This window comes from Camellia sinensis, chromosome 14 (genome assembly GCF_055761805.1).
Source record: "Camellia sinensis isolate YWXY chromosome 14, ASM5576180v1, whole genome shotgun sequence".
NCBI lineage: Eukaryota > Viridiplantae > Streptophyta > Magnoliopsida > Ericales > Theaceae > Camellia > Camellia sinensis.
In genome coordinates, this window is record NC_138974.1 from 49558868 (window position 1) to 49571397 (window position 12530).

General features: G+C 43.1%; 1 protein-coding gene across 1 annotated transcript; it reads left to right on the forward strand.

The window, feature by feature from the left end:
• Positions 1 to 826: 826 nt before the first annotated feature.
• LOC145806966 (uncharacterized) lies at positions 827 to 1573 on the forward strand. Its single transcript, XM_082904845.1, has one exon. It carries the CDS (start codon positions 827 to 829, stop codon positions 1571 to 1573), a length of 747 nt encoding a protein of 248 aa, XP_082760971.1.
• The last annotated feature ends 10957 nt before the right edge of the window (positions 1574 to 12530 follow it).

The following is a 12530-nucleotide window of genomic DNA, read 5'->3' on the forward strand; positions in this document are numbered from 1 at the left end:
TGAAGTCCAAGGAAAAGAACGCTCATCTAGCCGATTTAGTAGAGACCATCGACATTCTCCGAAAGTACATGATGAAACTAAACGTCTCGAAATACGCATTCGACATCGAATCCGGCAAACTCCTTTGCTATATTGTCAAGCATCACGGAACAGAGGCTACCCCGAGACAGATCACAATAATTCTAGAACTCGGCTCCCCTTGGTCGGTCAAAGAAGTTTAGAAGTTGATGGGGATGGCCTCCGCCCTAAATGGGTTTATCAACCATTCCTCAAATCGTTGTCAACAATTTTTTCATACACTTCGGCAAGGCAAAACATTTGAATGGACTACCGAGTACCAAGCCACACTGGACGGCTTAAAAACTTATCTCTGATCAGTACCACTCTTGACAACTCCATTAGCAGGCGATCCACTCATCTTGTATCTGGCGGTATCCGACCGGGTGGTTAGCGTCGTGCTACTAAAAGAACTTGGCAAACAGCGACCAATTTACTATGTAAGCAAGGCCATGGTCGACGTCGAAACGCGATATCTACCACTAAAAAAGCTTCTCCTTGCTCTCGTGGTGGCTGAAGAAAATTGATGCACTACTTTCAGGCTCGCACCATGGGGATATTAACGGACTATCCCCTCCGGTCAGTGCTTAGCAACGCGAAAGCATCAAGGCAAGTCTCAAAGTGGGCTTTGGAACTCAGCCAATATGATATCTAGTTTTTGCCTAGAAATTCCATAAAGGAGCAAGTGCTCACCGACTTTGTAGCTGAGTTCACAGGATGGCATGCCGACCTCAAGTTCGATCAAGTGCAACCTAAACCCAACTAGCGAATGTATGTTGGAGACATTTGGAAAATGTACTATGATGGCTCATCCAACCAATGTGGCAGTGGGGCAGGAGTAGTAATCATGACCCCTGAAGGAGCAATAATCGAGCAGGCGGTAAAATTGGGCTTTGATGCATCACATAATGAGGCCGAATATGGAGCATTGCTAACCGGCCTTCGTAATGTTCTTCACCTTGGTGCAAGTTGCTTACTTGTTTTCTATGACTCGAAATTAGTCATCAACCAATTGAAAGGGGAGTATGTAGCTAAGAATGACCGCATGGCCGCCTACATGAAAACGGCAAATTCCTTGCTCATAAGATTCGACCACCATGAGTTGAATCAGATAACCTGGGATGAGAACACGCATGCGGATGCCCTTGCCTGCCTAGCCTCCGCCATTAACTCAGAAGTTAAACGAATAATCGAGGTAGGGTTCATCCCAGAGCTGAGCATCGCCTCTTCGGAACCAACACAAGTCAACATCATTGAACTAGGACCAAGTTGGATGGACCCTATCGCTGCATTTCTTTCCTCAGAACAGCTCCCAACGAACAAAAAAGAAGCCCACAAGCTACGAAATAAAGCCCTGCGATACTATATGGACCTGCAAGGAGAGCTTTACAAAAAATCTCTCTCTGGGCCGTACCTGGAATGTGTCCACCTAGATAAAGTTGAGGAACTCTTAGCCGAAATACATGAAGCTGCGGTGCCCATTCTAGAGGGCGCTCATTGGCCCACTACGCCGTAACGCAGGGGTACTATTGGCCAACCATGCGAACAAATGCTGAGAACTACGTGAAGAAGTGCGAATAATGCCAAAAGTTTTCCCCTTTAATTCATCTTCCAGCCAAAGAATTAAACTCCATTACAAGTCCTTAGCCGTTCGCTCAATGGGGACTCGATATCGTCAGACCATTACCTCAGGCTCTAGGGAACAAGCGATTCCTAATCGTCACAACTGATTATTTTACAAAGTGGGTCGAGGCAGAGGCATTAACACATATTTGAGATGTCGATGTTAGACGTTTTGTCGATGTTAGACGTTTTGTATGGAAAAACATCATAACCCGATTCGGCATACCGAGAGCACTTGTTTCCGACAACGGCACCCAATTCGATTATGGCGTCTATCAGGAATTATGCAACATATATGGTATCCGGCCCTACTTTTCGCCGTCATACTCACAAAACAACGGTCAAGCTGAGGCCTCTAATAAGGTGATCCTGGATGGCATCAACAAACGATTGGAAAAAGCCAAAGGCAGATGAGTTGAAGAGTTGTCAAGTGTATTGTGGGCTCATCGCACTATTCTGAGGCGATCTACTGGGGAAACATCGTTCTCTTTGTGCTTTGGAACACAAGCAGATATCCCTCTTGAAATGGGCCTATCCACACTGAAATCTAAGGTTTTTGACATGGGGCGTAATGACATGATGTTGGCCCCAGATTTGACTTTGATTGAAGAACGCCGAGACCGTGCTCTTGCATGTATGGTACAGTATCAGTAGCAGCTCGCCAAGTCATATAACCAACACATGCAGTTGCGTCATTATACACCTGGAGAATTGGTCCTCAAGAAAGTGTTTCCTTTTACTAAAAATCTGGCAGACAGAAAATTAGGCCCCAACTGGGACGACCCTTATCAGATTGATTCAATTGCCAGAATAAAGGTGTATCGACTTTCAGACATGGATGGCAAAAGTTTACCATGACCCTGGAATTCCACACATTTGCTTAAATTTTATCATTAAGCCAACCTATATGGCATGCTAGTTTGTTTCTAATTTTTGCTGTTATGCTAACATGTAGCCATCTACGAATTTCGTAATGCATTTCCCTTTTTTATTGCTGTCTCGTTAGTAATGGTTGAATAATGAAAAAGCCTCTGAATTCAGAGAGCCCTTCATGGATATCACGCTCGAGCTGAGTATGCCTCCGAATTCGGAGCACCCTTCGTGTATATCACGATTGACCCACAAAAAACCTCTGAATTAGGAGCGCCCTACGTGGATATCACGTTCGGGCTGAGTAAGCCTCCGATTTTGGAGCACCCTTCGTGGATATCATCATTGGCCCACCAAAAGACTCCGAATTTGGAGCGCCTTTCATGGATATCACTTTCGGGCCGAGTAATCTCCGAATTCTGAGCGCCCTTCATGGATATCACGATTGGCCCACAAAAAGACTCTAAATTCGGAGCCCCCTTTGTGGATATCACGTTTGGGCTGAATAAGTCTTTGAATTCGGAGCGCCCTTCATGGATACCATGATTGGCCCCTAGAAAGACTCCGAATTCAGAGCACCCTTCGTGGATGTCACGTTTGGGCCGAATAAGCCTCTGAATTCGGAGCGCCCTTCATGGATACCACGATTAGCCCTAGAAAGACTCCGAATTCAGAGCACCCTTTGTGGATGTCACGTTTGGGCCGAATAAGCCTCCGAATTCGGAGCGCCCTTCGTGGATATCACGTTTGGGCTGAGTAATCCTCCGAATTCGAAGTGCCCTTCGTGGATATCATGATCGGCCAACCAAAAGCTTTCGAATTTGAAGCGCCCTTCATACATGACCACAAATGGCTGGGTGTTTGGCAATTCAGCAGTGTAGGGCCTAGGTATATGCACTTATCACACGAATTGATATAAATAGTAAAAAAAGTTGTGTAACAAATATTATTTATTTCACCATAGTGGTACAAATACATAGCTTTAAACTAATTCAAAATTACCATAATATGTTTCTTAATATCTAAGTCTTTTCCAGCTCAGCTTCCTCTTCGTCGGCGATTTTTTCGGCGTCGTAAGCTTCGAAGGGGCACTTGTAATTCTAAAATAATGGTGACACCGAATCGACGCTCGTGGCTCGTAAGGCCCCAATCCAAACCTGCTTGAAAGCGTGGTTCTCGCATCGACAGACGTCTTCGGCCAATTTTTCCTTAGTCTTTTCAATGCCAATTTTTCGGCCATCAAAAAAGCCCTCTTCATAGGCCCGAGTACTTGTAGCCTCTTTGGCAAACATATTTGCTACCTCTCTATCAGCCATAGTGTGATCCAGTAATCGCTGGTTGACTCTATCCCGGACAACTGGGTTTGCAACACACGTCGACTGAGTTTCAGCCGCCTTAGCCTTTTTCAGCTCATTCTCAGATTTTTTCATGTGGTGCTTCAAATCTCGAATGCACCCCTTCCTTTTCTCGAGCTTTCTTTTTGCCGTGCTCAGGCGCATGCCGATTTCATAAGCACTGTAAAGTCCTTGGATCGACCGATGTAGACCTTCCCTAAAGATTTCATAATCGCCCCAGCCGATGAGCGATTGCTGCACCTCCAGCGGAAATATTTGCCATGTGAATTCCACCGCCACATTGGGGTCACGGACTTTTGAGTCCGCTTCAGTCATTGGTCTATTCCCAATAAAAATTGAAAAGCTCAACGGGTGTGGTGGTCTGCTCGGCTCACCTCGCTGAGCGGCATGCCCACTCGTAGTCTTTGAACTCCCTTATTATTGAGCCCTATCTCTGGGGGACCGTCCTACATTACCTTTTCTGGGAGACCTACTCTAACATCTCTCTCTCCCCTCTACTATCATATTTCCTATTCTCTGAGCTTCGCCCCCAGCAGCGCGATGCCTCTCAACGTCCAGCTCCGCCAAGCTCCTTTCTTCTCCTTTACTGTTGAAGAATAACCTCTGAGACATCTATGGCCCCGCTCACGACAAGAATCAACACTCAAGTTTCCACTCGCTCTCAAATTGTCGACTACCTCTTTCGTCGTATTGTGCTAGATCAGCTCCACGACGCATGGGACCTCTTAAATAAATGCTACCACATTCATTAATTGTGAGGGCAATATTTCTGATATGCCCCGCTGCTAACCATGTGTTTGTAGTTGGGTTTAGAATGACATCCAAATGGAGCAAGGAAAAATATACGATTATTCGGTATATTATGACTTAGTTGAATCATGTCACACTGCCCCAACTGGCCAGACGAGCTTAGCAGTGAGCTGTATATTTTATTCGGCAGATCATGTTAATGTTGCAAACCATATGTGTTATCTGACTCTAAAAGGACATCCAAATGGACCAAGGGCAAATATATGATTATTTGGCATATTATGACTTAGTCGAATCACGTCACACTGCCCCACCTGCCCAGACAAGCTTAGCAGTGAGCCGCATATTTTATTCTACAGATCAGGTTAACGTTACAAATCGTATGTGTTATCCAGCTCTAAAAGAACATCCAAATGGAGCAAGGGCAAATGTGAATATTCGGCAAATCATGTTAATGTTGCAAGCCATTTGTTTTATTCGGCTCTAGAACGACCTGTCCTACTGGGGCACGGGCAAATGGATGATTGTACTCGACATCTATATATGAGAGCCGAATCACAATATATTGCCCCACTTGGCCAAGCGAGCTTAACACTGAGCCGTATATGCAATTCGGCATATTATGTTATAGTCAAATGTTGCATTAACCATTAATCCAATGCCGAATTATTGTACATTGTCTAGGCTATGAATTTAAATTATTTATCACCGAATTATACTACGTTATCCTACTTAGCCACCAATTGAAATTAGCTTGGCAATTCACAATAGAGACAAAAAGGGAAATTTTCATTAATAAATTGAATACAAAAGACAAGCTCTGGCCTACGAAAAAATTACAGACAAAATAAACCAAAACCTACACAAAAAAAAAACTACATACTAAAGATGCTTAACACAAAGAAAAATTATACTGGCACTATTTATTCTTCGAGGTCAGACTTTAGCGGCTCCACATCAAGTTGCTTGAACGGAACTGGCAGCTCTAATGTCACGTTAGCGGCCACCAGGGCTTTAAGCCAGCCGTGTTTGAAGCCCCGATTTCCAAACTTCGGCACCTTCTCTACATATTTTTCCATGGCCGCATTCTCTCTGGCATCAAACGCCTTGGAAATCTCAGAGTCGGCAATTTTTTTTGCCTTCTTCAATTCTTCCAAGTCGGCCTCTAGCTTCAAGATCGCCTCCTTGGCCAACTTGAGCGCGTCGTCACTCGCGTTCGCTCTCTCCTTGGCGGCCACCCTGAGTAGATCAGTGCGTTTATCCTTTTCTTTCTCAGCATTGGCCCTCGTATACTCTTCCTCCTCTTTTTTTGCCTCAGAGTCGACTTTAAGAGACGCCGCTGCCAATTTAGCCAACGCCTTTTTAGCCTTCCCCTTTTAAGTTTCGATTTCACCTTTAAGTAAGCCAATTTGCTTGACGACGGCCGATTTCTACGATTCTGCCCACCGCCTGAAATAAAACGTGGGTAAGTTAGTCGGTATACAAAAAAATAAAGTATGGTAAGTTTGCCAACTACATACCAATATCGCCGATTGAGTAGCTAGTGCTATCGAAACCATATCAGATTCTGCACAGAATGTGGCCCTGTCCATCGGCAAAGAAATAGATGAGGCCACACTTAGGGCCACAGAGAGGTCCTTCAGAGCCGACGCAGCGGCAGAAATCGGCGCGTTCTTGATTCTAGGCTGGATAACAAATGGCGCCACCAAGTCTTGGGACTCTTCTATGTGAGGCCATTTATCCGTCAAGTCCTCACTAGAGTCGGCCTCAATCTCAGTGGGGCGTTTCTCCCCCCTTTGCTCAGCAACTAGATCATCTAGTTGTTCAATGACCGATTCGACCACAACAATTTGCTCTATTTGCACAACAGAAGCAGGTCGTGAAGGTTCAGCCTCAATAGGAACAGATGGCAGAGGTTCAGATCTGGCGGCTTTGGCCCATCTTTGGGCTGCCATCTTTTCGGCATTCTTCCTTCTCGCCATCTAAGCGAGCAATTCCCCAACCATGTTTTCAGAATCTATGCTGGGTAAGTCTCCTAGATTCGTGAAAATATCCTCTTCTAAGGATGTGTCAACTCAGCCTGAAGTGGATAGGAAGTCAAGGCCGACTTCTTCAAAAGCTAAGTTAAGAGCCGCATCAACTTCCTTCCCCAAGTGACCCTCAACCCCGTCTGAGCTGGATCGATCCGGCTGATCGGCGGCCTGATCACCAACTTCACCACCTGTGTCAGAATCTAAACCTTCAAGGCCGATATCTCTAATGCTCTTGAAGTTTGAGAAGATAAGTGCTATGAGATGCTGCTCAACCCTTGGAATCGGGATGTGATCTGCAGCCAAAAAGATCGAATACGTTGGATCGTATCAAAGTAGCATGTTGATGGCCCACCCTTGCTTTTGAAGGTTTGGATGGCCAAATAATTTGAGCACGGTCTTGACTTGCTCAAGTACGGTGTCGTCGGCCGAGGTGAGTTTTTTCTTCATATCGTTACCTGCATAAGCAAAATAATTAAGTTCATGGAATTAAAGCCGAATAGACGTATAAGAAATGTGCCAAATATATTTATAAAAAAAGATAGGGGGGCCCGTGCGGCCACCCGGTTCGCCTTTTCCCCTAGGCACAAGATCCAGGTAATCTTTACCATTGTTGAATTCCCGGTTGCCTCGGACAATGACCATAACGTCGTCAACACGCTTAGCAGAGCTGGCAAGCATAGTCACCAAGTGGTAATCAATGTCCTTGGCCCTAAGGAAGTAGCATTCTTGTCGATCCGAAAACTTTACCAAGGCATAACAATGCCGAATGGGTAGGGATTCCTAGGTTAATCCTAAGTCGGTGATTTAATTCCACTATGCCCATTATAATTCAGAAAAAATTTAAGTTTAGCTAAGAAGAGAGTAGACCCCAGTAACGAAGAACGACCCTCAAAAATTGATGGAGAGAGAAATGGACTCTGCCCTTAACGATTGATAGGAGAGGGAAGATGATCATGCTTGCATCAGCCCTCTCCATATCAACTACACTGTCTGCCACAAGTGACAGATAAACATCATATAGAATGGAGAAATGGCATCAAAAGGCAAAAAGACGGTCTGCAGAAAGGATGTCTTTCAAGTGCTTCACCATTTAAATCAGAACAGAAAACACACTAACAAAAAAATGAACAAGAAAATGGGAGCTGGAAAGAGGAAAAAATACAAGGAAGAGAAGGACTTACGGTTTAGAGAGAGAGGACAATGGGGAGCAGGCAGAAGTCGCAGAGGTCTTGGAGAAGTGATACTCTGAACGAACCAAAAGCCTTGCACATTCAAAAATATTCGAAAAGACAGCGTGATTTTGTATCGCATTAAATGAGCAACGTGTATGAAGGGGCAGGAAGTTATAATCATTTCTAAAACCGTGTTCATTCTAAAGCTTCGGTATTGGAAGAAGTGCGAGCGCCGTATTTTTGACTTTCCATGCACAAAATCAAACATGCCGGCTAATTGGTATTAGTCAAATATTCGGGGGGCAATTGTGGAGGCCGAATTAAATCAGTTAGGAAGAGGCCGAGTTTGATCGACATCCGGCCAAAGTAATTCGGCCCTGACCAAGGGCTGATAAATCTGAATAAATGAATCAGCCGTATAAAGAGCCGAACAAGAGCCAACACTCAACAGGAAGGCCAACTAGGTAACTACATGCGAGATCAAGAGTAGGTCCGACCCTCAGGCCCAGAGGTAATATAAAAAGGGAGAAATGTCAACTAAAGTAGGTATGTGAGAAGAGAGGAACTTGAAATAGAAGTAAACTAGAGAGAATTCTAACTTTTCCATCAGCGTGCTAATTCAGGCAACCCCGACCGGAGTGTTCATCCCATTTTCTGGTAGCAATCAGAGGATCAAAGACGCCTGACAGGATTCTAGAGTATTTCGAAACCACTTCTCCATAGTAAACATATTGCACATGTTGATTATACTATAACCTAACTAGCATGTCAAATAAAATTTAAACACTTACAAACATACAAATTATATTATAAAATTCTAAACAAAAATATATATATACAAAGCATGATAGGAAATCATTAACCATGCTCATAGAATAAATTTATACTAAACCAACGAAAATGAAAATTTTACTGGAGATCTAGAAATAAAAGTATTCTAATTAAACTGAACAATTAGAACATAGCATTATATAAACTAATTTACAATCATGGGAGCAGCAATAGACTACTATTAGGTTTCAAATAAAAAATGAAACAAATAGACAGCAGCACACAAACAAATAGATTAGAAGAAACCCGAGGGACTAATTGATGCAATCATGGCAGCAGTGTACTAATTGTAATGACAAGAAACAATGGCTTTCAAACAAACAAATGTAAGCAAAGTAGTACAATACTATATATATATATATATATATATATATCTATTAACATGAAAACTAACACAGCACCATCATTATTCATTATGATAGCAGTGGACTAATTGATAACTATTACATATGAATCTATTTAATTTATTTATTTAGAGTTATAAGATTACGTGATTATCGTTTTGTAGAAATTGATATGTAACTCTTGAATATTAATTTAATTTATTAATTATTGTCAATTAAATTGATATATAACTCATGGCTAGAAGTTTAATTATTTAGGGGGTATAAGGTTTTGTCACCATTGTAATAATTTTATTTTTGTAACTCATCTAGCATGTTAATTGATTAGTTAATTTTCTTATTAATTAGTTTTCTAGATGGTTTCAATTAATTTATTATATTTACTTTCTGCCTAGATTATTTGGTTTTGTTTTTGTTTTGGTTTTTCTGCCAATTTTTTTTTTTTTTTACAAGAATATCTAAGCATGGAAAAGAATTATTTGGACTATATTTTTAAGCAAATTTTGCTTGAGATTTAGTATTGATTACTTGCAAACTTTTTAAGCAATGCCCCTGAAAGTAATACATCAATTTTCTTACTGCCATGACGAGGGCTTGGATGAGTTTTTTCAACGGAAAGTAACATGTTTCGGCGTCAACCATTGCCTTGCTCACATAATACACCGGCCGCTGCTTCCCAAGCTCTTCCTTTAACAGCACAGCGCTGACGGCCCGGTCAGAAGGTGCCAGATATAAAATGAACGGGTCACCTGCCGAAGGTGTTGTCAAGAGTGGAACTAATCAGAGGTAAGTCTTCAGACTGTTGAAAGCGGCTTCACACTCAGAGGTCTATTCAAAAGCCTTACCCTACCATAGGGTACGAAAGAATTGTCAGCAACGATCTGTGGAACGACTAATAAACCTGTTGAGTACGGCAGCCATCCCTATCAACTTTTGAACCTCCTTCACCGATCGAGGGGAGCCGAATTCCAAGATTGCTGTGATTTACCTCGGGTTGGCTTCGATTCCTCGATGGTTGACAATGTAGCCAAGAAATTTGTCAGATCCGATCCCAAATGCACATTTGGAAGCATTCAGCTTCATTTTTGTACTTGCGTAAAATGCCAAATGTCTCCTCCAAATTGGCTAAATAAGTTTGCTCTTCTTTGGACTTAACCACCATATCGTCAATGTACACTTCCATAGTACGGCCGAGTTGCTCCTTGAACATGGCAGTGACCAGTCTTTGGTAAGTTGCCCCTGTATTCTTCAGCCCAAAAGGCATAACCTTATAGCAATAGGTTCCTCTTGGGGTAAGGAATGCAGTTTTGTCTTGGTCCTCTGGATGCATGGCAATTTGATGGTAACCTCTATAGGCATTGAGGAAGCTCATACGTTGATGACGTGCTGTGGCGTCTACTAGTTGGTCAATTCTAGGGAGGGGAAAACAATCCCTGGGGCAAGCTTTATTTCAGTCCGTGAAATCCACACAGACACGCCAAATCCCATTTTTCTTCTTTACAACCACAGTATTCAATAGCCATGTAGGATAGGTCACTTCCCAGATTGCCCCAACATCAAGCAACCGGTCAACTTCTTTAACAATGGTAGCAGTATGTTCTGTGGCTGATCGTCGGCTTTTTTGAATAATCGGCTTGCATTTGGGGTCAACGTTTAAACGGTGCAGCAAAGCAGATGGATCCACACCCAGCATCTCATACGGTGTCCATGCAAATACATCAAGGTTTCCAAGCAAGAAGGAAATTAGCTGATGCCTGTCGACTTGATTCAAGGTGGCACCGACCATAAAGAACCTGTCAAAATTCCCGTCGATTTCAACTCGATCCAAGGATTCCGTTGCCTTTTCACTTGGGAGCCGGCCAACATCGTCGAGGCTTTCTTGATCTAGCACCTCGATAGAATTCACTTCCAGTTCTCTTGGTGTCTTTGCGGCAAGAAGAACATGCCTGCGCCGATTTCTGGGAGCCTCGAATTTACTCAATACCGCATTCAGTCGGAAAGCGGATATGTGCTTGGCATGGCCTGTATGGTATGAAGCCAAGTTCTTCCCATGATAAGATTATATGGCGAAGGAAGCTTGACAACCAAAAACTCTACATCCACTGACCGGGAGCTCGCCTGAACTGGTAGTGTGATTTTTCCCAACGGATATTCTGGATTAGCATTGAAGCCGAATAATGGATAAGGAGCTGGAGACAGGTCCGACTCGGTGAACCCGAGTTTGATGAAGGTCTTGTAATACATAACCTCCGAAGTACTCCTCTGGTCTATGAGAACGTGTTCAACGGTGAATCAGTTTACGCGTAGTTCGATGACCAATGGATCAATGTGGGGGAGTGTTACGCTGATCAAATCAGAATCGTCGAAGGTAATACTCAGAGCTTCATGGGGCCGTTTTGCTAGTGTGATTTGTTGTTCGGGGTCAGGATGCGACTGAATTGTATGTACCACGGATGACGTCGGCAAGTTGTATATCATATGGATTACGCCGAGTGGAGGTGAATCCTGCCGTAAAGCTACTGCTTTAGTTGAGTTGTCTTTTTGGACGTACTGCTTAAACCGTCCATCTTGTAACAATTCCTCAAGGTGATCCTTCATTGCATAACAACTCTCGGTATCATGGTCGTGATCTTTGTGATACTCGCACCGCCTATCCCGTCTCCTCGTGTCGGGAGGTCCCATCATTTTGGATGGCCATTTGAAGAATGGAAGGTGTTGGACTTTAGACATAACCGTGCTGATCCGCTCTGACAACTCCGTATATTTCTTGTCACGACCCAAACCCGCCCCTAAAAGTTTGGTCCATGACCGGCCTGTACATAGGCCTCAAAACAGAATTTTAGAATAATATTTAATCACATACAGGGCCTTAAGCGGAAGCAATATCAGTAAAGGACGACATCCATTGAGCTTGTGCATACATGATGGTTTAATTGGATTTAAACATTTAAATACACTTCCAAATATACATATACAATCACAAAATTTATATAGATCTCACATACACTTACATAAGACTTAATAATTTATGACTCCCAACACAAATTAAGGCCTCCACGTGGAGACATGCCCCAAGTGACTTGGCAGACAGGCGAACCTCAGTATAACTCTAGTGTCAATCCCCGATGGCTCACCTATAGAAATATACATAAAACAAAATGAGCAAAGCTCAGTGAATAATAGCAATGTAAGAAGGTTAATTGAATAAGAAAAACCTTGGATAAAATAAATAAACAGATACCAACCATATACAGGTCTTATCCATAACTATATTTCAATACAGTCTCAAGCTCACATATAATACAGACTGGCTTCAACCCCATGCAGAATATAAACGGCCATAGGCCCAACACATTATGCAGAGCGGCCTCAGGCCCAACAAGTTATACAGAGCGGCCTCTGGCCTAACAAATTATACAGAACGGCCTCTGGCCTTACAGATTATACAGAACGGCCTCTGTCCTAACAGATTATACAGAGCGTTCTCTGGCCTAA

What these genes read in the sequence shown, in the direction of transcription:
- LOC145806966 (XM_082904845.1), top strand. Translation starts at nt 827, where the DNA reads ATGTATGTTGGAGACATTTGGAAAATGTACTATGATGGCTCATCCAAC.